This window comes from Sus scrofa, chromosome Y (assembly GCF_000003025.6).
Source record: "Sus scrofa isolate TJ Tabasco breed Duroc chromosome Y, Sscrofa11.1, whole genome shotgun sequence".
Taxonomy (NCBI): Eukaryota; Metazoa; Chordata; class Mammalia; order Artiodactyla; family Suidae; genus Sus; species Sus scrofa.
The window spans coordinates 10,143,199-10,166,773 of record NC_010462.3 but is presented as its reverse complement, the minus strand read 5'-3'; the positions used below and the strand labels follow the sequence as shown (position 1 = coordinate 10,166,773).

At 39.9% G+C, this 23,575-nt stretch overlaps 1 protein-coding gene across 1 annotated transcript; it reads right to left on the bottom strand.

Moving 5' to 3' along the window:
* Positions 1,042-3,227, bottom strand: LOC110257905 (thymosin beta-4-like). The gene is made up of 3 exons (XM_021080912.1): positions 3,074-3,227; positions 1,893-2,006; positions 1,042-1,478 (listed from the first exon to the last, which is right to left on the bottom strand). The coding sequence occupies exons 2-3, from the start codon at positions 1,990-1,992 to the stop codon at positions 1,444-1,446; spliced, it is 135 nt and encodes a 44-aa protein (XP_020936571.1). The 5' UTR covers positions 1,993-2,006; positions 3,074-3,227; the 3' UTR covers positions 1,042-1,443.

Genomic DNA, 23,575 nt, shown 5'->3' with positions numbered 1-23,575 from the left:
TGAGTCAACACCTAGGCTGGAAACTTCCATATGCCACAGGAGTGAATCGGATGTGGCCCTAAAAAAAAAAAAAAAACCAAAAAACTGTCTTGTTCATAGCTGTCTAGTTATTTCAACTTGTATATCAATTGTCTAGATTTGGGCCCTTTAAATTGTTGACCACATACCTAAACTTTAGATTCTGAGATTTTTCTCTTGGTTATTCCTAGAATATTGAGCACAGGATAAGATCTGGCATTGTGGTGGCGGTGGCATAGTCTGGCAGCTGAAGCTCTGATTTGACTCACAGCCTGGGAACTTACTTCAGATGTGGCTCTAAAAAGACCAAATTAAAAAGAAAAAAAATTGCATAGTAAAATGATTTAAACACAAAGTTTTTACTTTCTCTCCTCACTAAAAACACTTCAAATTATGAGAAGTATTATATTTAATAAGAACCTGAAGTGAGCCAACTAATTTATATTGAAATAAATTTAGTGCAAACGTGGTACCACAGTTACTTTAAAATCCAAATATTCTTAATTATACAAATTAAGATGAGTTATACTAAAATCATATTTATTAAAGGTACATGTATTTTTCATTTTTAAAAATTCTAAGAGTTCCCATCGTGGCTCAGTGGTTAACAAACCAGACTAGCATCCCTGAGGACATGGCTTTGATTCCTGGCCACCATCAGTGAGTTAAAGTTCCTGCATTACCATGAATTGTGGTGTAGATCATAGACGTTCCTCAGATCCTGAGTTCCTGTGGCTGTGGCTTGGGTGGGAGGCAACAGCTTCCTTTGGACCCCTAGCATGGGAAACTCCATATGCCCAGGGTGTGGGCCTACAAAGACAAAATAAATAAATAAATAAATTCTAAATGTTGAATTCTAATTAAAAGTCAGCCATTAGACAATGTCATAAATATCAAATTCCTTTTTAGTCTCTGTTACAGTTTTAATCATTTATTTCTCCCCAGTGAGACCAAGAAGCAAGACCTTTTCATACAGCTTTCATCTAGGAACATCATTCTCTTCCAGACATCAGTCACACAAGCTAAGTTTTAAAATTTTTTATTTGCATATTAAAAAATTGTGCATTCCATACTTTAAAAATCATTTTAACTAAAAGAAAATGGCACTCTGAATAAACTGCATTTTACAGCCCTCAGGACATCACGGATCAGTTTGCTTTCTCTAGATTTCACTCTCTTCCCACCCAGTTTCCTCCTTCACCAACATGCAAGTTCTTTTCCTTCCCTGGCACCCAGACAAGTAGATGGAAGAGGCAGGCGCGGCCTTCGTGTCAGTAGTTCTCCTTTTTTTGATGAGAAAAGGGGTAGCACAATCATTTAAACTTGATCCAATCTTTTTGCATCTTAAAAAGGTAAACAGCTAAAAGTAAAACAAGAAGGCAGTGCTTGCGGAATGTACAGAGTATACTGGCGGTGACAGCCTCATTACGACTCGCCTGCTCGCTTCTCCTGTTCAATCGCTGTGACCGGAAAGAAAAAGACAAAAAGAAAAAAAAGATGGAGGAGGCTGACAAGGCGAATTCAGTATAGCCTAGGATAGGAGTCTCGTACTTTCGTTTTAAAACTTCTTTCCTTATAAAAATTTTCTAAGTATCATTAGGCATCATACATTACTTATATGTAATAGAATATTTTAACACAAAAGAATCAAAGTATTTGCATATTAATACGGTATATTATAAAACATTCCACCGTGAAATTATTAAAGCCGTTTGTTGGCTGCAAATAATTTTAAATTAACCTTTCCAAGTCACACAGAACAAAAAATTGTGGTCTCCTCCCCCTCCCACAATAATTCTCCTAGCCCCTCCCAAGTCCTCCTATCCACCCCGCCCAGATTTTTTTTTAAGGAAGTCCGGTGGGGTGGGACTAACTTTCTTTTGAAGGCAGTGGATTTTTCTCTTGCGTTTCTGTCTTCTTCAATTTCGACTTATCAAATTTCTCAATCTCAGCCATATCGGGTTTGTCAGACATGATTGCAAAGGAAGCTGCAAAGGTACAAAGCCAGGAGGGACGTTGAAGGCAAACCACCCACCCTCTTCTCTACTAACCTAGAAATGCGCTTCCGCTCTTGCCTTTCCTGCTGAAACCCCCTTTGCCTATTTCCGTTTTCACTGGCGCTAAAAAAGACCTTCCTCTTTCTACAGCGAAAAAAGAAAAGAAAACAAACAAACCACTCCCACTCCCTTGCAATATTTCAAAAGGCTGGGGACCAAACTGGGAAGACCGTTCACGTAAGGAGGCCCAATATCTCCGAACATTGAAATTAACGAACGTTGTTAGCCAATCACACATTTCAACATTAGAGATAGTGAAGCCGGTTCTTCTTCAACGGGAAGAAAATTTCTTAAAATGAGGCCAGGTTGCACAAAGCGTTTCCATTTTCTATTCGCAGCCTCTCCCTCCAAAATGCGGGCCGCCCTGCTTTCTTCCCTCTCTTCACAAAGGCGGCAGCTGGGCGCAAATGACCACCGCCCTGCCTACTTCCTCCCTTCACAACAGTGCAGCCAGCCACGCACAAAGCTGCCCCGCACCCTCTAGATCAACCCCGATCTGCCTTTTGGAGTAATAAGGCTGCTCTGCACGCATTCCCTTGCAAGAAAGACCTTTTAAACATTTCACAGTATAGCCCAGCTTCCTTAGAGCCGAACAAATGCAGCCTGCGAGGCTAGAAGGAAAATGGGACTGTGAAATCCCGGGTTTGGGTGGGTGTGAGTTGGAACAAAAGATCTCCCTGTTCTTATTAATCACCGCCTAAGTGGCAAAGCAGAATACCTTTGGAGAGGGCGGCGGTGGAAAAAGGAAAAATTGTTCCCTTTGCAACTGCACAGCAAAAGGCCAGTTTTTTTGTTTGTTTGTTTGTTTTTGTTTTTTTATATCTATATCTATATATCACCGAGTTCCCGACCCAGCATCTGGAAAGGTTTGGCATCCCCAAACTCCCCCAGGCAGCCTTTCCCGGAAGTACGACTCGGCTTTAGGGATGCTGGCTGGGAGAGCCCGCGCGGGCAGCGAAAGGGAATGGAGGGCGGGAAGCAGAGACCCCAGAGCTCACCCGAGAGAAGCGCGAGGAGGTAGAAACCAGTCTACGCAGTGGCCGCTGCTGAGTGCTGGGCGGGATGCAGAGGGCGTAGCTATATGCGAGCTCCTATGTAAATGAGGTGATGTCATCCGCCGGCCCGCTTAACCCTTCACAACACGTCTCCGGAAAGGCTTCCGTGGCCAACCTGGATGCGTGGGTGGGTGTGGGTGGGTGTGTGTTGGGGAGGAGGGGGGACGACGACGCTCTTGCGTGCGGGGGCGGGGGGCCTCCCCCGGGGGCCCTCCTCGCGGACATCCATGCACCGAAAGACAGTGAAGCTGGGAAACAAAACGCGTTTAGCCCATTCTGTGACACTTCATAATGCAGTATGTCTGTTCTAGCATAATGGGTTTTCCCGGCAGCAGAGGAAACCCACTCTTGGAGATAGAAACTTGGTAACTAAGGGCCTGGGTGGTACCTGGGGGCAGGCATTCCTTTACTGCCGAGCTGTTTTTGTCTGATTCAGACATCCCCAGGGAGGGGTCAGATGTCCCTCCCAGAGCCTTGCCCAGTGCAAGGGTGAGATTCCTGTGACAACTTTCAGGCCTTATACCCCACCTGGGCCCTCTTTTTCTCCTGGCTTGTGTTCACCTAGACTTGGATGGGAGGCAAAGCACTCTCAAATGGGAGGAGAAAAATTTTCCCAGTGATACATTCATTCCTTTTTTCATCACTGTAATTTTTTAGACTCTAGTCAAATAACTGGAATATCTGATGGAATTTAATTTCTTTGGAGTTTAAAGAGCCGTTGCTTCCCCTAAAAAAAATAAGTTCAAGTTCTGCTGTTGACTTGCTGTCTGATAAGTAGGAAGTTCTTTTACTTTTCCTGGTCCTTATTTTCCTAAATTAAAAACATTGCCAAGGAGGGCGGGGGTGGAAGGTCAAAGAATGCAGTCCCATCGTCTCTAAAATCTAAAGATGAAATTTAGCATTTTAAGAAACATGATTTAAGACTCCGTATTTTGAAGGGAGTCTTTTTAGAACGATTCCATTTTGAAGTGTGTTTCTGAGTCACATCTGGAAACAAGGAAGCAGATTTTAATATGGCCCGTGACTCAGTGTATACTGGGGACCCTCCTTTACGGCTTAAATTAGTTACAGATGCTACGGGGAGGATGAGTGGGTGGTGGCGGCTTCACAGGGTCAGGGAAATGAAGAGCCAGGTAGTTAAGGTTTTGAGGAAATGCGGCATGCACAATACTTCTCCCTCCCTGTGTCCTCAGAAAATGTTTCCAAGAAACCACTTGCAATTCATGTTTACTGCAGAAGCTTTTGTTTCACTCGGCATTAGTCTATTATACGGAAGCTTAAAATCTTTCAACTTCCACCTTCAGTACACTGTACTTCCTTCTTTGTGGGGAGGAGGAAGGGAGATGTGTAGGGACTTCCGCTGGTTGCCCATTTCACAGATGGGGACATTGGACTTTTTATGCTGTCGTAAGAAAGAGATGTCACCTCTCTGATCCTATCCCATCATCCTCCTAATCCAATTTAGTTTACCGCCATGAGAGAAAACAAAATATGGTGCAGGGTGGATTTTTGCTGGGTTTCAGCTGACAACTGCATTGTACATTTCTATAGGAGTACAGCTGCATTTCTATAGGTTCTCTATTCTTCTTTCAACCAGCTGTTGTCAAAAACTTCTTTCCAGAGTTCCAATGGTGGCTCAGTGGAAACAAATCTCACTAGTAATCATGAGGCTGCTATTTCCATCCCTGAACTTGCTCAGTGGGTTAAGGATGAGGTGTTGTGCTGTGATGTAGGTCTTCACAGATGTGGTTTGGTAGTCCAGTGGCTACGGCTCAGATTGGACCACGTAGCCTGGAAACCTTATATATCAGGTGCCAACTAAAAAAAGACAAAGAAAAATCACATATTTTCTCCCCAATATCTCCTGTTTACAGTAAATACCACTACCAGCTCATTCCTACTTCTGCCTGTCAATTTAAAGAAAAAACACACAGCCTGGATTCTGAGTTTGTTTTTTGCAGGGACTTTCCAAGGACTATAACCTTGGGAGATAGTTGCTTAGTAGTTCAGGGGAAGCTGTTCCAAAGAAGTAGGGAGAAGCCAGTTTATATGGGATTTTTGATTAGGAATATGGGTAGGTCAAGCATACATCTTGCTTAAAGATTACTGCTAGACACAAAGATTAAACATCCTGAGGCAGTGATTTTAGCCAGGATGCAATAATCTGGAATCAGTGAAATACTTCCTTAGATTTGCATCTTAAGTATCTAAGGGGCCTGCTTGTCCAAAGCATAGAGCATCCTATTAACACATGTATTTCCTCCCAAAGTGTACTGCCAGTCAGTGACAGTACAGCATTTCTGGTTAAAGCATTTCTGGTTAAATCTCATAGAACTATGGGTTGGGGTATCCGGTAGTAAGCAACCACTCCCCCTTACCTCCATTTTTAACCAAGCTCTTTTTCTTAGAAAGGATTATGCCTTGCAAAGCAGTGTAGCCAAAGGAGATAAAGGAGTGGAAATTTGTAAAGATGGAGAGAAGTTTTCTAGCTTGGTAACAAGCAGCCTTCAGATATGTTTAGATATGGATAGAGAGGAGGGAAAAAGAGGAAGGAAACTTTGTAAAAGGAAAAGAGTCTACCATGTGGGCTTGAATTGCCAACTTGTTGGGAATCTAGAGAGAGTGGAAGCAAATGAAACTCAAGAAATATTCCTAAGAAATGTATAACACTGGCATGTTAATTAATTTTTCTGTGCTGAAATTTTCTCACCTATTAAATGGGAATTTATCATGCAGAGTTGTTGGGATGCCAAAATGATTGGAGACCACATGATAGTAAGCACTTTCCTTTTCTTTTTTAAAAGTTTGTATTAAAGTGAAGTTGATTTAAAATGTTCCTTCAAATTCTGCTGTACAAAAGTGACCCAGCCCTATATCTTCTATCATGCTCTAACCTAAGAGACTGTACACAGTTTCCTGTTCTGTGCATTAGGACCTCATTACTTATCTGTTCTAAATGTAATACTTTGCATCTATCAATGTCAAACTCCCTGTCTGTCCCCTCCTCTACCCCCAGAGCCATGGAAAACACAAGTCTGATCTCCATGTTTGTGATATGTTTCTGTTTTTTAGATAGGATCATCTGTGCTGTATTTCAGATTACACATATAAGTGATATACAGTGTTTGTTTTTCTCTTTCTGACTTACTTCACTTATGATGTAAGTATATATCTTACTAGATGTATAATAATCTCTAGTTCCATCCATGACATTACTTGGTCCTTTTTGTGGCTGAGTAATATTCCATTTTGTATATGTACCACATCTTCTTAATCCATTCCTCTGTTGACAGACATTCGGATTATTTCTATGCCTTGGCTATTGGCTGCAATGAACATTGGGGCGCATGTATCTTTTTGAATGAAAGTTTTATTGGATATATGCCCAAGAGTGGGATTGCTGGATATGTGGTTGGTCTATATTAGTTTTCTGAGTTACTGCCATACTGTTTTCAATAGTGATGGTACCAACTTACATTCCCACCAACAGTGCATGAGGGTTCCCTTTTCTTTACACCCCCCCAGCGTTTGTTATTTGCGGACTTATTAATGAAAGCCATTCTGACCAGCATGAGTTTTGATTTGCATTTCTCTAATAATTACTGATGTTGAGTATTTTTTTCATGTGCCTGTTGGCCATCCGTATGTCTTTGGAGAAATGTCTATTCAGGTCTTCTGACCATTTTCCAATCAGGTTGTCTGTTTTTTGTTGTTGAGTTGTAAAGTTTGTTTGTATGTTTTGGAGATTAAGCCTTTAGCAGTTGCATAATTTGCAAAGATTTCTCCCATTCTCTGGATGGTCTTTTTGTTTTTTTTAATGATATCCTTCGCTGTGCAAAAGCTTTTAATTTTAATTAGGTTTTTAACTTTGTTTTCATTATTCTGGGAGGAGTATTAAACAAGGCATTTATGTGATTTATGTCAAAGAGTACTCTACCTATATTTTCCTCCAGGAGTTTTATAGTGTCAGCCCTTACATTTAGGTCTTAACCCATTTTGAGTTTATTTTTGTATGGTAGAAAATGTTCTAATTTAATTCTTTTGCATGTAGCTGTCCAGAGAAAAGCCTTCCAAAGCCATTGGCCAGGGTCAGAGCAAGTGGTAAGCATTGACTAAGTTTGTGGTTCCAAAAACAAGAATAGTTTTAAGAAGGTGTATATGTTAAGATGCATGATCCTTAAGTTTGATCCTTTTTTTTTTTTTTTTTTTTTGCTACAACTTAGGTGTATGAAATGAGGTCCCAGACACACAGGGCTTCATAGAGTAGACTATGAAACTGGGATGGATCTCCCTCGTGACCAACAAGTGGCAACTGAAAAACCTTTGTTTTAGTGTCAGCCATGTTTGATGTGTCCTTCATGGCCTCCTAGCCATTCTTTTAATAATTTTGTCAAAGACATAATCACAGTTACAGTTAATATGAAAGTGCCTCTGTTTTTTCTTTCTTGTTTTTGCCTACTCTGGAACTCTTGCTCTTTGAGAGAACATCTGAAAGTTAAATCCTAAACTCCTTAGACATTAAGAGACAGGAAAAAGAGGTAAAGTGATTAAAATCAGGCTGCAGCAAGAAAACTGCTTTCCTGCTAACTTAAGAGCTCTGTGTTTGTTTCTTTGTTTCTTTGGTTTTCAGATGAGTGCTCATATACATCAGAATGATTAAATTCACCAAAATTCCTTTCTAGTCAGTTAAGAAAATAATCTCTATGGTGGTATAATATCTCAGTGATCTAAATATTATAATTAACTTATAGGGTCTTGTTAAAGCTGACCTGTTCTTAGAACTGCTTAGAGAAACTGAGTCATATGTTAAGATATTCAAATATCTATTTTAAAGTCTTTTAAGTGATCATTTTAAACATGGCTAATGTAATGTGATGCTATCAATTATAGTCTCTCACATTATTTTGAGATTTTCCCAGTGGAGTATGCAAGAGACAGCTTAGCAGATCTGATTTCTGGTCTGAACACATGGCACTCACATGACTATCAACTGCTGCAAAAATCAGCTGGGAACCTCTTTTAAACCTGGTGAGAGAACCACAGAGAGAAAAAGAAAGAAAAGGAGAAAGAAGGGAAGGGAGAGGGAAAGAAATGGGGAGAGAAAGAAAGAGAGAGAGGAAGGAAGAAATGAGAGAGATAAATGTAGTACCGAATACTCCCACAGCAAACCTCCTCAAGGCCACCTCTTCTGTCTTCTATAGCTAAGACAGGGTGGCAGAGGAGAGGAAGAAAGAGAGAAAAACACAAAGACAAGATGTAGGCCCAAGTACTGGCAGCATGACAAGTCAAGAGCTAACTCCTAGTTGTTATCAGGAGACACCCCCTTGGCAACTCTTACTGCTGGAAAAGTTGAGGCCCTAATCAGAGAAGCCACTGTATTGGTCTTGCCCCTAATGCAATTCATTCAGCCACTGACCTCAACTCTATTTCAACTACTGGAAAAGGGACTGCCCAAAGGTCTGGAGGGATCATAGTCCAGCCCTGATCTAATCATGTTATTAAACTGAAGGGGACCTCAGCTCTGAGCAGCCCCCGAATCAAAGACCTTTATCAGGACAGAGCCCAGGGCAACTTTGGACATGGCAAATAGAACTGCAAATTTACTATTAAATATAGGAGCCACATACTGAGCGCTTATTTCTTTCTCTGGTGATCTTTCTCTAAATCCTGTCAGCTTGTACGTGTAGAAGAAAAAGCCCTTATTAAGAAATTTCACTTCTCCCATAAGTTGTTTATGAAAACACTTACTTTCTCTTTCTTTCTTTCCTTCCTTCCCCTTCTTCCTTCCTTTTTTTTCTCTTTTTCTTTCTTTCCCTTCCTTCCTTTCTTCCTTCCTTCCTTTTTTTTCTTTTTCTCTCTCCCTCTCTCTCCCCCTCTCTCCCTCCGTTCTTTTCTTTTTTCTTTCTTTCTTTCTTTCTTTCTTTCTTTCTTTCTTTCTTTCTTTCTTTCCTTCTTTCTTTCTTTCTTTCCTTCCTTCTTTTCTTTTCTTTCTTTCCTACTTTCTTTCTTTCTCTCTCTCGTTCTTGCTCTCTCTTTCTTCTTAGGATTACACCTGTAGTATATGAAAATTCCCAGGCTAGGGATTGAATTGGAGCTGCAGCAGCTGGCCCACACCACAGCCACAGTAACACCAGAACCGAGCCACATCTGCAAATTACACTGAAGATTGTGGCAGTGCTCCTTAAGCCAGTGAATGAGGCCAGCGGTCAAACTTGTACTGTCATGAATGCTATGTTCTAACCCACTGAGCCATAATGGGAACTCTCTTTGCGCACTCTAGTGGTAAATTCTCATAAAGATCTGGAAGGATGATGTCCAGGCTCCCAACTGAGTCCCATGTGGAAGGATGTTTTCACAGTGTTACTCTCTCCCCCTATAGCCAACAAGATACCAAACATTATTAGCTTAATTCATCATACCAGGTTCAAGCCATAAATTACACTTGCTGAGGAAAACCCCATAGAGGATTCTAGACAACACCTCTTCAAAAGACAACAGGGCATAAGTTCAGTACCTGTAGCCACAATATTTTCCTTTTCATTCAACACCCAAGAAACAGTGTCATCCTACATGATATCCCTGATTGGCCATCCAAGACAGCAGGACAGATACTCAAGAGTCAGCAAGAGGAGGGACCCTAAAAGAACACCCTCTATGCCCCCTTTCAGCAGCAATAACAAGATGATACCCAATTCTCAGACATTTTGGGGTCCCAACTCTTGATGGGAGAATGCTAGGTAGTTAATTAGACTTGAACGAATCTCATCCCATCCTAGACATGGTCACTTTCCTCCTTCCACACCAAGGACTCCTCTCCTTTGAGGTTTAAGACTGTTGAATTTCCTCTTTTATCAAAGCTAAACCAGTTACTAGAAGACCAGTGGGACTTTCTAAACCACCAACCCAATCTGGCACAGGTGCATTGAAGAAGTCTTTGACCCAAGAAGCTGCTTTACCATAATCATAATAAATTAGCATTGCAGTTTTTGCCCCAATATGGGTATTATAGGGGTACTTATGGGTAAGTGCTTCTCCACAAGGTGGAAATTTATATAACATAAAATTGTTAATCTGTAGTTCCTACTGTGGCTCAGTGGTTAACGAATCCGACTAGGAACCTTGAGGTTGTGGGTTCAATCCCAGGCCTTGCTCAGTGGGTTAAGGATCCAGCGTTGCTGTGAGCCGTGGTGTAGGTCGCAGACACAGCTCGGATCCTGCGTTGCTGTGGCTGTGGTGTAGGCTGGCGGCTACAGCTCCGATACGACCCCTCGCCTGGGAACCTCCATATGCCACGGGAGCAGCCCTAGGAAAGGCAAAAAGACAAAAAAAAAAAAAAAAAAAAAAATTGATAGTCAAAAATGTCAATCAAATGACACTGGGCCCAAGAAAGGGTATTTCCACCCTGTAAAAAGATATAAAAACCAAACCTACCCTATCAGCAAGGCTGATTCTGGTTTCCAAACAGCCTGTTCTCTTTTCTTTTCTAGCTGTACTTTCAATTTACTTGAGTTGCCCCTTGAAACTGCCTGTGCCTATTGATTGAAGTATTTCTTTAGAAAAGACAAGAAGAGAGGAACTGCCATTTTATTGGTAACATAATAACCACTTGGAGGGGTTGTCATATTGGCAAATTCAAGCTGCAGAAGGGAACTGGGTTGAATGAGATTCACCTATAAATTTACTTTTGGCTCTAAGCATCAAATCAATGAAATGGAAAGGAAAGTTTTTAAAAGAGAGAATAAATATAACAATATTGGATCTGTTTCTTTTAGGTTAACTTTTGTATTCTACCACATTTGCTACAAGTTAAGAATATTGCTTATAGCTTGAAATGTAGAAGCTAGTCCACTCTCAGAGACTCTGACATTTAAAGGTGTAATATATTTTATCTAGGGATTAAAAAGTTGCAGAACAGGAAATAACATTTTTCTTGTTGGGGGTTTATAGCAATATTGTAATCTTATATACATGGAAAGTTACAAGAACAAAGGATTCTGACACTAAGAAATTTGCAACAACCAACCATGCATCCTCCACTTTTAGTATAAAAGAAGACTGAATTCTATCTCAAGTGATGGTTCTTTGGGACACTAGTCTATCATCTTCTCATTCTACTGGCTTTCCAGATAAAGTCACTATCCCTTGCCCCCACAACTTGTCCCTCAATTAATTGGCATATTGTATGGTGAACAGTAGCAACTTGGACTTGGTAACAAAGTTAGCACCACAGGGTCTGATATTCCTGATATTCTAAAAAGTGTTCTTTAGTTCTCCTATACTCTCCCTTCTCTTTAGCTCCCTAGTTGAGAAAGCTTCTCTTCCATAAATTTCTACTCCATACAATGTGGAGCCATGCAAGCTGGGAATCTGGTAGAGATGGACCTCTATGGGAGGATGTAGACTTGGGAGATATAGTTCTAGCGTTGTTTATATTCTCTGAGCCTCAGTTTCTTCAGCAATAAAATGGGATATTAGTAGCCACTGCACAGGTGAGGTTGGAATCAGAGGTGGTGCATAAGGGGCTTTAACAGATGGTCTGACATTTAGTTAGTTCACTAAATATCATCTCCCAGTCATCAAGGGCCTCCGAGTTAGGCTCTGAAACACAGGCAAAGCAACCTGGGATGGAGAAAGCAGAGTAAGGAGCCTGGCCTCATCCCTCTCTTCCTTTTCTCTGATCAGTGCTCTGTACAAAATGTAGTAGCTAAAAAAAAAAAAAAAACAATTTTGATGCACTCTGTCTTCAAGGGATATTTCCCCAGATTTGGAAATAGCTATAAATTATGTGTAGCCTGATTTATTAAAGCAAAATAAAGCATAGTATGCCCTGACAACTCTTCCTGGTTCCACTGGTCATGGGCTTGCAGAGGGCCACTGCATGGGAACTGTGGCCCATGAGATTAAGAAGCTCGGGCAAGGGCCAGGTGGGATGTCTACTCATATTTTACTAGAGAGAGAGCTCTAAACCCAGAGTACAAAATGCAAACTGGAGGTGCCAGTTTTATAGTTGTTGTGTCCTGTGTGTTTACAGTAACCTATTTATGAATGGTAGCTTCTCTGAGGCAGGAATTATACCCAACATCTGAAATACTAATTCTGAAAGAATTAAATCATCTGGATACAGAAGAAAGCACAGTGGCTAGAGTCACAGATTCAGAGCTGGACTCAAGGACCTTCTTTACAGAAATGAGTCAAGTCCATGTCATGCTTTAAATGTTTATAGAGCAACTGCTATCATATCAGGCATTGTGAGAAATAAAGCAGCCTGCCTTAGGCTCTTCCTGGTACACACTCAGGGCACAGGGTTTCCCCTTAGCATTAATAATACAGAGTGACTGCTGGCCAAGTTATCAGAACATTAGATGTCTAAGCCTGCTTCCCCATCTGTAAACCCATCCCTGTGTAAAGGCCATGGGCATGCAAGACCAAAGCACATGTAAAACACTTACTATTTACCCTAACTGTTATGAGGCATCAGCCACCAAAAGGTGCTATTTTCAGTTTGCTAGAAAACTGAAAATTTTTCTAATTTTTACTAGTACTAATGAGAAATGACAAATATAAAAACATGTAAAAATTTTACTTAATGCCAAACCCTAGAATATTTTATTATTTTCTCATGATTTTAGAGTAATAATAATAAAAATAATAATGAACATGCCTAGGATGAAGAGGAAGATAATGGAGTAGTAGGTTGTGAGGGTCCCTAATCCCACAAATACATTGAGGGTGCATCTACATGTGAAACTATTTATACAGAAAATTTGCTGCGTGCTTACAAAAGACTTAAGGATTATGACAGAGCAATAATAACTTCAAGAAAGCATATAGGAGAAAATAAAGAAGAGAGAAGAGAAAAATGAGATGGGTCCTACACTTCTAGGAGGAAGCTGGAAACAGGAAAATCTCCTGCAACCTGGGAAGTTCCGCACCAGAGACAAGATTATCCAGGACACAGGAGAGATTTTAACGTGTTGCAAGAGAACACAGAAATTTGTGTGTAAAATGAAATTGAAACAACTCTGCAGAAACTATCACTGCTACAGCAATTATATGACCATGCCAGTAGGTGTTGACAACTAAAACCCTGGCCCTAGAGCTCAGACTCAAAGAGATAGCTGGGGAAAAAAACAGGGCTGACCATGGGGATACAGCTTAAGGAAACTAAAGCATAGGGAGAGGCTGTAAGCTAACCCTGACCCTAACACTAACCCCTAACTCTAACCCCTAACCCCTAACCCTAACCCCTAACCCTAACCCCTGACCCTAACCCTAACCCCTAACCCTAACCTTAACCCTAACCCTAACCCAGTTGGGCTTGTTTTGGAGGTGCTAGAGGGAGGTGGTGCAATCCACCACTACAGCCTTTTTACCTGAGTATACCCCCAGGCTGCATAACACTGTGTGGTTCAGCTGTGGGAGACACTCTGCAGCAGGTGCTACCTAGCAACAGATGGGGAGCAGCCCAACCATTAGGGCTACAGAGAGTCCCGGGGAGGCAGTGTAATTGCGGGAATAGCACAAGCTCTGGGGCTTCTGCCAGTGGCTTCCACACTAGCAGCAACCATTCTGCACCAAAAGCAATGTTCCCTGCAGGATCTGCAAACTGCCCAAAGGGAAAAGCACAAGCTCCAGGGCTCCAGCCAGTAGGCCTGCAGGACCCCTGCTAATGGCACCTGATCCTTGCTAAAGGGGTAGGGAGGTAGGGTGCCAGGTGAAAGTTCCCTGCATAGAGTTGCAGGCTGCCTGGCTAGAGAAAGCACAACCACCATGGTTCCTGGCAAGGGCCCTGTGGAAGCCCATAACAGTGGTATTCCTTCCATGCCAAAAGAACCTCAGGAGGTCTATTGGTCACATCCTGATCCATGGTGGTTACAGAGAGAACTCCTGCAATGAGCCAGGGAAGAGAAGGAAACCACCAGCAGTACACATCCTGCAGCTACAGAGAGAGCCTTTTAGCAATGTTTAGGAAGCAGCTCCTCTGCCTTGCCAGCCTCTCTGCCTTGTGGCTATAGAGCAATAACTCAAGTGGCTAAACAAAGGCAGAAAGTCACCTGCCCCTACAGCTACAGAGAGCAGTAGCCAAGAGCCTCCTTGGAAAAGGGAGGGACTCCAGAAGAAGGTGCTGACATAGCCAGCTACAGGAAATACTACTGAGAGCTAACTGGTAGCAGAAGTCACAAGAACCATTGCTACCCCCAAATGCTATAAAAGCAATCCTGTGAATTGTGAATCAGTGGCAATTCCCTCACAGACCCCATTCCTAGCAGCCACCCATTCCCAGTATAGGTGATACCACTGCTCCCATCACATGCTCTGGGTACCCATGAGCTCCTAGCTACAACCTCTGAGAACTCTAGGACTGGGAACCTGCAGCTTCATCTATATAACAGCTGGCACAGGGATGATAAACAGAAAATAAGACTTTATGAGATGACAGAGGAGTAGCTTTCAGAAAAGTGACAAGACAAAAACACACTGAAACAACTAAAGGATGAGGAGATAAGCATTCTACCTGAAAAAGAATTCAGGTTGTTGATAGTAAAGATGATCCAAAATACTGGGGGGGAAATGGAGACTCAGATCAAAGAGTTAAAAGAAATGTTTAATAAAGAGCTAGAGGGCTTAAAGAGCAAGGAAACTAAGATGAATAGCACAATATCTGAAATGAAAAATACACGAAAAGGAATTAATAGCAGGATAATGGAGACAGAAGAAATGAAAAAATGAGGTAGAAGACAGAGTGCTAGGAATCACTGCCACAGAAAAGAAGAAAGAAAAAAGAATTAAAAGAACTGAAGAGAGAATAAGAGACCTCTGGGACAACATTAAACATACCAATATTTGAAGCAAAGGGGTTCCAGAATGAGAAAAGAGAGAGAAATGGCCAGAGAAAATATTTGAAGACATTAAAAAGCCAAAAATTTTCCCAACATGGGGAAGGAAACACTCATGTTGCAGAAGCACAGAGAATTCCATACAGGATAAACCAAAAGAGAAACACAACAAGATACATACTAAGCAAACTGACAAAATTTAAATACAAAGAAAAAAATATTAAAAACTACAAGAGAAAAGCAACAAAAAACATACATAAGGATAACAGCTGATTCTTCAGCAAAAATGCTACAAGCCAGAAGGGAGTGACAAGATGTATTTGAAGTGATAAAGAGGAGGAACCTAGAACCAAGAATACTCTATCCAACCAAGCTGTCATTCAGATTTAATGGAGAGATCAAAAGCTTCAGAGACAAGCAAAAGCTAAGAGAATTCAGCACCCCCAAATAAGCTCTGCAAAAACAACTAATGGATTTTCTCTAGGCAAAAAAGGAAAAGCCACAATTAGAAACAAGAATATTACAAATAGAAAAAAAGCTCACTGTAAAGGCAAAGATAACATAAAACTAAGAAGTCACCCACTGACAAATATGGTATCAAAACTAGCAAGCATGAGAAGAGGAGAAGACAAATGCTGAACATTGAAAATGCATTTGAAATTAAGAAACTAGCAACCAGAAACAATTCTGCACACATGTAGCTGGTTATATCAAAATATAATAGGAACCACAAATCAAATAACCATAAGGTACACACACATAAAAAAATCAATCCAAACATAATACTAAACATGGTCATCAAATCACAAGAGAAGACAACAACAGAGGAAAGGAAGAAGAAAGAATCAAATTAAGAAAATGTCATTAAGTACAGAGTTATCGATAATTACATTGTATGTAAATAGATTAAATTCTCCAACTAAAAGACACAGACTGGCCGAATGGATACAAAAACAAGACTTATACTTATGCTTGCAAGAGACCCACTTTAGATCTAAGGACACATACAGACTTAAAGTGAGGGGATGGAAGAAAGTATTACATGAAAATGGAAATCATAGAAAAGTGGGAGTAGCAATACTCCTATCACACAAAGTAGATTTTAAAATAAAGATGTTCACAAAAGACAAAGAAGGACTTTACATAATGATCCAAGGATCAATCCAAGAAGGTATAACAATTGTGAATATATATGCACCCAACACAGGAGCACCAAAACATACAAGGAAACTCCTAACAGCCACAAAAGGAGAAATTCACAGAAACAAAATAAACTTGGGGGTCTTTAACAAAATACACATTTTTTTAAGGACACAGAGAGCATTCCCCAGGACAGATCAAATGCTGAGGCACAAAGCAAGTCTCATTAAGTAACTCTCTCCCAGGTAGATTGCCTATCTCTACATCATTTAGTCACTCTGGGGTTTTAATTTGTTCCTTCATATGAAATGTATTCCTCTGCCACCTCATTTTGTCCAATTTATATTTTTATATACATGTTGGGTTACTTATATCCTTCACCCTTGAAAAAGTAGCTCTTTGCAGTTGTCATCCTGTATGTTCAGCTCCATCCTATCCTCTCATCACCCAAGTGCCAATGGCCAGTATCAGTGTGTGGACTGCACTTGCTGATTTGATCTACAGACTGAAGGATCATAGTTTTCTTGCTTCTGTTTTCTGCCCCCTTATGGGTGAGGCTGGTCCAGAGGCTTGTGCAGGCTTCCCGGTGGGAGGGGCTTCTGCTTGCCCACTGGTGGGTGGAGAAGTTTTATGGACCCCTGGTGGGTGGAGCCATGTCTAGGTGTGTGTCTAGAGGTAATTGTGGGCTCAGAAAGTATTTAGGAAGCCTTCCTGCTGATGGGTGGGGCTATGACCCCACCAGCTTAGTTGTTTGGCTTGACATCCCAGCACTGGTGCCTACAGGCTGTTTGTGGGGGCAGGTTTTCAACTTGAGATGAGTTCCTACATAAAAATACTCCCCAATATATCCATTACCAACTTTTATGACCCCCGAGTAGGCCACAGCCATCTTCTGTCTTCCCAGGAGAGCCTCCAAGACTAGAGGTATGTCTGACCCAGCATCCTATGAAATTAATGCTTTTTTTCTGGGTTCCTGTACAAGGAGCTTTTGGATGTCCCTTTAAGAGTCAAGTATCTATTTACCCTAGTCCTGTGGGGGCCTGCAATTGCCTTCTTGCCTTCAAAGCCAAGTGGTATAGGGGCTCCTGTTCTTGATGCCTGATCCTCAGGCTGGGAAGGCATGTCTGTGACGTGGGTCTCAGAACTCTCATTGCTGTGGGAAAGTATCTGCAATATAATTTTTTTTTTCACTCTCTGGGTCATCCACCTGGTGAGTATAGAATTTGGTTATATCATGAGTGTGTCATATTGTGTTTTCTTTATACCTTCAGTTGTACGAACTCTATTTTGGTAGGTTCCAGGCTTTTTTGCTATTGTTGTTAAGGGTTGTTCAGTACTTAGTTGTGATTTTGGTATGGGAATAAGTGAGCTTGAGGTCTTTCTACTGTGTCATCTCAGCCTTGCCCTTTTCTTTTGTATATTAACCTTATATCCCACCACTTTGTTATAATTGCTTATTATTTCCAGCAGTTTTTCTTTTGCATATTGTTTTACATTTTCTTCCTAGATAACATGTCATCTGTGGATAAAGACAATTTTATGTTCTCCTTCTTTATCTGTTCAACAATTATTTCCTTTTCTTGTTTTGCTGCCTTAGGAAGGACTTTTGGTGTGATCTTGAGTAGGGGTGGTAACAGGAGACATCCTTACCTTTACCCACTATTAGAAATTTTTAAGTTTACTACCATGAAATATGAGTTAACTGCAGGATTTTTTTAGCTAGTACTTATCAAGCTGAGAAAGTTCTTTATTTCTTATTCACTGAGAGTTTTTATTGTGAATGAGAGAAAGATATCATCAAATGTTTTTCTGCATATATTGATATGATCATGTCATTATTATTATTATTATTTCATCTGTTGGTGTGATGGTTTACATTGTTTTTGATTGTTTGTTTTAGGGCCACGCGCATGGCATAGGTTTCCAGGCTATAGGTTGAATCAGAGCTGTAGCTGCTGGCTTATGCCGCAGCCACAGCAACGCAGGATCTGAGCTGCATCTCTGACCTACATCACAGCACACAGGGAGTACGGGATCCTTAACCCACTGAGTAAGGCAAGGGATCAAACCTGCATCCTCATGGATGCTAATCAGATTCATTTCCACTGGGCCATCATGGGAACTCCTAAACTGAATTTTGAATACTGAAAAAGCCTTGTATACCTGAGATAAATCCTTCTTGGTTATGGTATAAATCTTATACTGTGTACAAAAATCAACTCAAAATCATCAAAGTCTTGAGTGTCAGAACAGAAACCATAAAAATAAAAAAAGGGGGGAGGTCTTGACAAGGGTCTTGGTTATGATTCTTTTTCATTTGACAGCAAAAACAAATATAACAAATACAAAAATAAATAAATTAGGCTATATCAAACTAAAAAATTTTCTGTACCACAAGGAAATCTTGTCAACCAAATGAAAAATCCAATCATAAATGTAAGAAATTAATATCAAAAAATTAGAAACTCAAACTCAAACAATATGAAAATATATTTATTTAAAAATTGGCAGAGATTCCATGTAAACTTTTTTCCAAAGGAGACAAAGAGCTGGCCAATGAGTACATTAAAAGATGCTCAACATCTCTAACCCATTAATCATTAGAGAAATGCAAAACAAAACCTGTCAAAATGGCTATCATCAGGAAAAAATGTGATAAATATTGAAAATGCGGAGAAAAGGGTGCAATTCTGTATCATTTTTGGGAATTTTTTTCTTTAATTTTATTTTCCCACTGTACAGCAAGGGGGTCAGGTTATCCTTACATGTATACATTACAATTACAGTTTTTCCCCCACCATTTCTTCTGTTGCAACATGAGTATCTAGACAAAGTTCTCAATGCTATTCAGCAGGATCTCCTTGTAAATCTATTCTAAGTTGTGTCTGATAAGCCCAAGCTCCCGATCCCTCCCACTCCCTCCCCCTCCCATCAGGCAACCACAAGTCTCTTCTCCAAGTCCATGATTTTCTTTTCTGAGGAGTTGTTCATTTGTGCTGGATATTAGATTCCAGTTATAAGTGATATCATATGGTATTTGTCTTTGTCTTTCTGGCTCATTTCACTCAGTATGAGAGTCTCTAGTTCCATCCATGTTGCTGCAAATGGCATGATGTCATCCTTTTTTATGGCTGAGTAGTATTCCATTGTGTATATATACCACCTCTTCCGAATCCAATCATCTGTCGATGGACATTTGGATTGTTTCCATGTCCTGGCTATTGTGAAGAGTGCTGCAATGAACATGCGGGTGCATGTGTCTCTTTTAAGTAGAGCTTTGTCCGGATAGATGCCCAAGAGTGGGATTGTGGGGTCATATGGAAGGTCTATGTATAGATGTCTAAGGTATCTCCAAACTGTTCTCCATAGTGGCTGTACCAGTTTACATTCCCACCAGCAGTGCAGGAGGGTTCCCTTTTCTCCACAGCCCCTCCAGCCCTTGTTATTTGTGGATTTATTAATGATGGCCATTCTGACTGGTGTGAGGTGGTACCTCATGGTAGTTTTGATTTGCATTTCTCTTATAATCGGCGATGTTGAGCATTTTTTCATGTGTTTGTTGGCCATCTGTATATCTTCTTTGGAGAAATGTCTATTCAGGTCTTTTGCCCATTTTTCCATTGATTGATTGGTTTTTTTGCTGTTGGGTTGTATAAGTTGCTTATATATTCTAGAGATTAAGCCCTTGTCAGTTGCATCATTTGAAACTATTTTCTCCCATTCTGTAAGTTGTCTTTTTGTTTTCTTTTTGGTTTCCTTTGCTGTGCAAAAGCTTTTCAGTTTGATGAGGTCCCATGGGTTTATTTTTGCTCTAATTTCGATTGCTTTGGGAGACTGACCTGAGAAAATATTCATGATGTTGATGTCAGAGAGTGTTTTGCCTATGTTTTCTTCTAGGAGTTTGATGGTGTCCTGTCGTATATTTAAGTCTTTCAGCCATTTGGAGTTTATTTTTGTGCATGGTGTGAGGGTGTGTTCTAGTTTCATTGCTTTGCATACAGCTGTCCAGGTTTCCCAGCAATGCTTGCTGAATAGACTTTCCTTTTCCCATTTGATGTTCCTGCCTCCCTTGTCAAAGATTAATTGACCATAGGTGTCAGGGTTAATTTCCGGATTCTCTATTCTGTTCCATTGGTCCGTCTGTCTCTTTTGATACCAGTACCACACTGTTTTGATGACTGTGGCTTTGTAGTATTTCTTGAAGTCTGGGACAGTTATGCCTCCTGCTTGGTTTTTGTTTCTCAGGATTGCTTTGGTGATTCTGGGTCTTTTGTTGTTCCATATAAATGTTTGGATTGTTTGTTCTAGTTCTGTGAAACATGTCATGGGTAATTTGATAGGGATTGCATTGAATCTGTAGATTGCTTTGGGTAGGACGGCCATTTTCACAATATTGATTTTTCCAATCCAGGAACATGGAATATCTTTCCATTTCTTTACATCTTCTTTGATTTCTTTGATTAAGGTTTTATAGTTCTCGGCATATAGGTCCTTTACCTCTTTGGTCAGGTGTATTCCGAGGTATTTGATTTTGTGTGGTACAATTTTAAAAGGTATCATATTTTTGTATTCCTTTTCTAATGTTTCATTGCTGGTATACAGAAATGCAACTGACTTCTGAATGTTAATCTTATATCCTGCCACTTTGCTGAATTTATTAATCAGTTCAAGGAGTTTTGGGGTTGAGTCCTTAGGGTTTTCTAGGTATAGAATCATGTCATCTGCATACAGTGACAGTTTGATCTCTTCTCTTCCTATATGATTTCTTTTGTTTGTCTAATTGCTGTGGCTAAGACTTCCAAAACGATGTTGAAGAGCAGTGGTGAGAGTGGGCATCCCTGTCTTGTTCCAGATTTGAGGGAGAAGGCTTTCAGTTTTTCCCCATTGAGGATTATATTTGCTGTGGGTTTATCATAAATGGCTTTGATTATATTCAGGAATGTTCCCTCTATACCCACTTTGGCGAGGGTCTTGATCATGAATGGATGTTGAACTTTGTCAAATGCTTTTTCTGCGTCTATTGAGATGATCATATGATTTTTGACTTTTTTTTGTTAATGTGGTGTATGATATTGATTGATTTGCGTATGTTGAACCATCCTTGTGAACCTGGGATGAACCCAACCTGGTCATGGTGTATAATTTTTTTCATATGTTGTTGGATTCGGTTGGCTAAGAATTTGTTGAGAATTTTTGCATCTATATTCATCAATGATATTGGGCGATAGTTTTCTTTTTTGGTGGTATCTCTGTCTGGTTTTGGAATGAGGGTGATGGTGGCCTCATAGAATGTCTTTGGGAGTATTCCTTCTTCTTCAACCTTTTGGAAGAGTTTAAGGAGGATGGGCACCAATTCCTCTTTATATGTTTGATAGAATTCACCTGTGAAGCCATCTGGTCCTGGACTTTTATTTGTAGGGAGTGATTTTATGACCTCTTCAATGTCATTTCTAATGATCGGTCTGTTCAGTTGGTCTGTTTCTGCTTGATTCAGTTTTGGCAGGCTGTAAGATTCTAGAAAATTGTCCATTTCTTCCAGATTGTCAAACTTATTGCCATATAGTTGTTCATAGTATTCTCTTATGGTTTTTTGTATTTCTGCTGTATCCGTTGTGATTTCTCCTTTTTCATTTCCAATTTTGGTGATTTGGGTTCTTTCTCTCCTCTTTTTAGTGAGTCTGGCCAGGGGTTTATCAATTTTGTTCACCTTTTCAAAGAACCAGCTCTTGGTTTTATTAATTTTCTCTATTGTTTTTTGAGTCTCTATTTTATTGATTTCTTCTTTGATCTTTATAATTTCCTTCCTTCTGCTGGCTTTAGGACTTTTTTGTTCTTCTTTTTCTCATTCATTTAGGTGGAGGGTTAAGTTGTCAATTTGGGATCTTTCTTCTTTTTTGAGAAAGGCCTGTATTGCTATACATTTCCCTCTGAGCACTGCTTTCACAGCATCCCATAGATTTTGAGAGGTTGTGTCTTCATTATCATTTGTTTCAAGGTAGTTTTTAATGTCCTTCTTGATTTCCTCATTGACCCATTGGTTTTTTAGTAGCATGTTGTTTAGTCTCCATGGAGTAGGTTTTTTCTCTTTGCTTTTCCCGTGGTTGATTTCTAATTTCATGGCATTGTGGTCAGAGAAGATACTTGAGATAATTTCTACGCTCCTAAATTTATTGAGATTCGCTTTATGTCCCAATATGTGGTCGATTCTTGAGAATGTTCCATGGGCATTTGAGAAGAATGTGTATTCTGATTTTTTTGGATGTAGTGTCCTGAAGATATCAATTAAGTCTAACTTTTCTATTGTTTCCTTTAGGATCTCTGTTGCTGTATTGGTTTTCTGTCTAGAGGATCTGTCCATTGATGTGAGGGGGGTTTTTAGGTCTCCTACTATGATTGTATTCTCATCAATATCTCCCTTTATGTCTGTTAATATTTGTTGTGTGTATCTGGGTGCTCCTATGTTTGGGGCATATATGTTGATGATAGTAACATCCTCTCCTTGGATGGATCCCTTAATCATTAAATAGTGTCCTTCTTTGTCTTTCTTTATGTCTTTTGTTTTAAAGTCTATTTTGTCTGATATGAGCGTTGCGACTCCTGGTTTTCTGTCATGTCTATTGGCATGAAATATTTTTCCCCAGCCTTTCACTTTCAATCTATATGTATCTTTTGTCCTAAGGTGAGTTTCTTGTAGGCAGCATATTGAAGGTTTTTGCCTTTTTATCCACTCAGCCATTCTGTGTCTTTTGATTGGGGCATTCAGTCCATTGACATTTAAGGTGATAATTGATAGATGATTATTTATTGCCATTTGATCCTCGTGTTCCAGTTGATTCTATGGTTCTCCATTCTTCTTTTTTTTTTTTTTTTTTTTTTTTTTTTTTTGGTTGGATGGTCTCCTGTTATTATCTGCTTGAGTGTAATTTTTTTTTCATTTTTTGCAAATGCAATATTTGGTTTTGGCTTGTGGTTGCCCTGTTTTTTAAGTATGCTAACCCCTTCCCATAATTGTGTGTTTTAGCCTGATGGTCCTGTAAGTTCAAACACTTCATTATTATATTAAAATTAAGAAGAGAGACATACATACAAACAAAAAGGATTATTTACTTCCTAACATCCCTTGCCCACATTTTATGGTTTTGATGACTCTTTTATTTTTTTCTTTTTAATTTTATTTTGTTTGAAGCATGTTCATGATTAAATCTGTATGCTGGCTTATTTGAGTGACTGCTCTCTGATTGCAGTTTCCTCAGTCCTAGTTCTTCCTCTTCTTCTTCTTCTTTTTTTTTTTTTCTTTTCTTTTTTCTTCCCTTTCCTTCCTTTCTTTTTGGTTTAGAGAAGCCCTTTCAATATTTCCTTTAACCTGGGTTTTGTGTTGCTGTATTCTTTAAGTTTTTGTTTGTTGGGAAAAATTTTTATTTCCCCTTCTATTTTAAATGATATTCTTGCTGGATAGAGTATTCTAGGT

What these genes read in the sequence shown, in the direction of transcription:
- LOC110257905 (XM_021080912.1), bottom strand. Translation starts at nt 1,992, where the DNA reads ATGTCTGACAAACCCGATATGGCTGAGATTGAGAAATTTGATAAGTCG. An exon ending in TCCACTGCCTTCAAAAGAAA is followed by an intron (nt 1,479 to 1,892) that starts GTTAGTCCCACC and finishes TTCCGGTCACAG; the next exon opens with CGATTGAACAGGAGAAGCGA.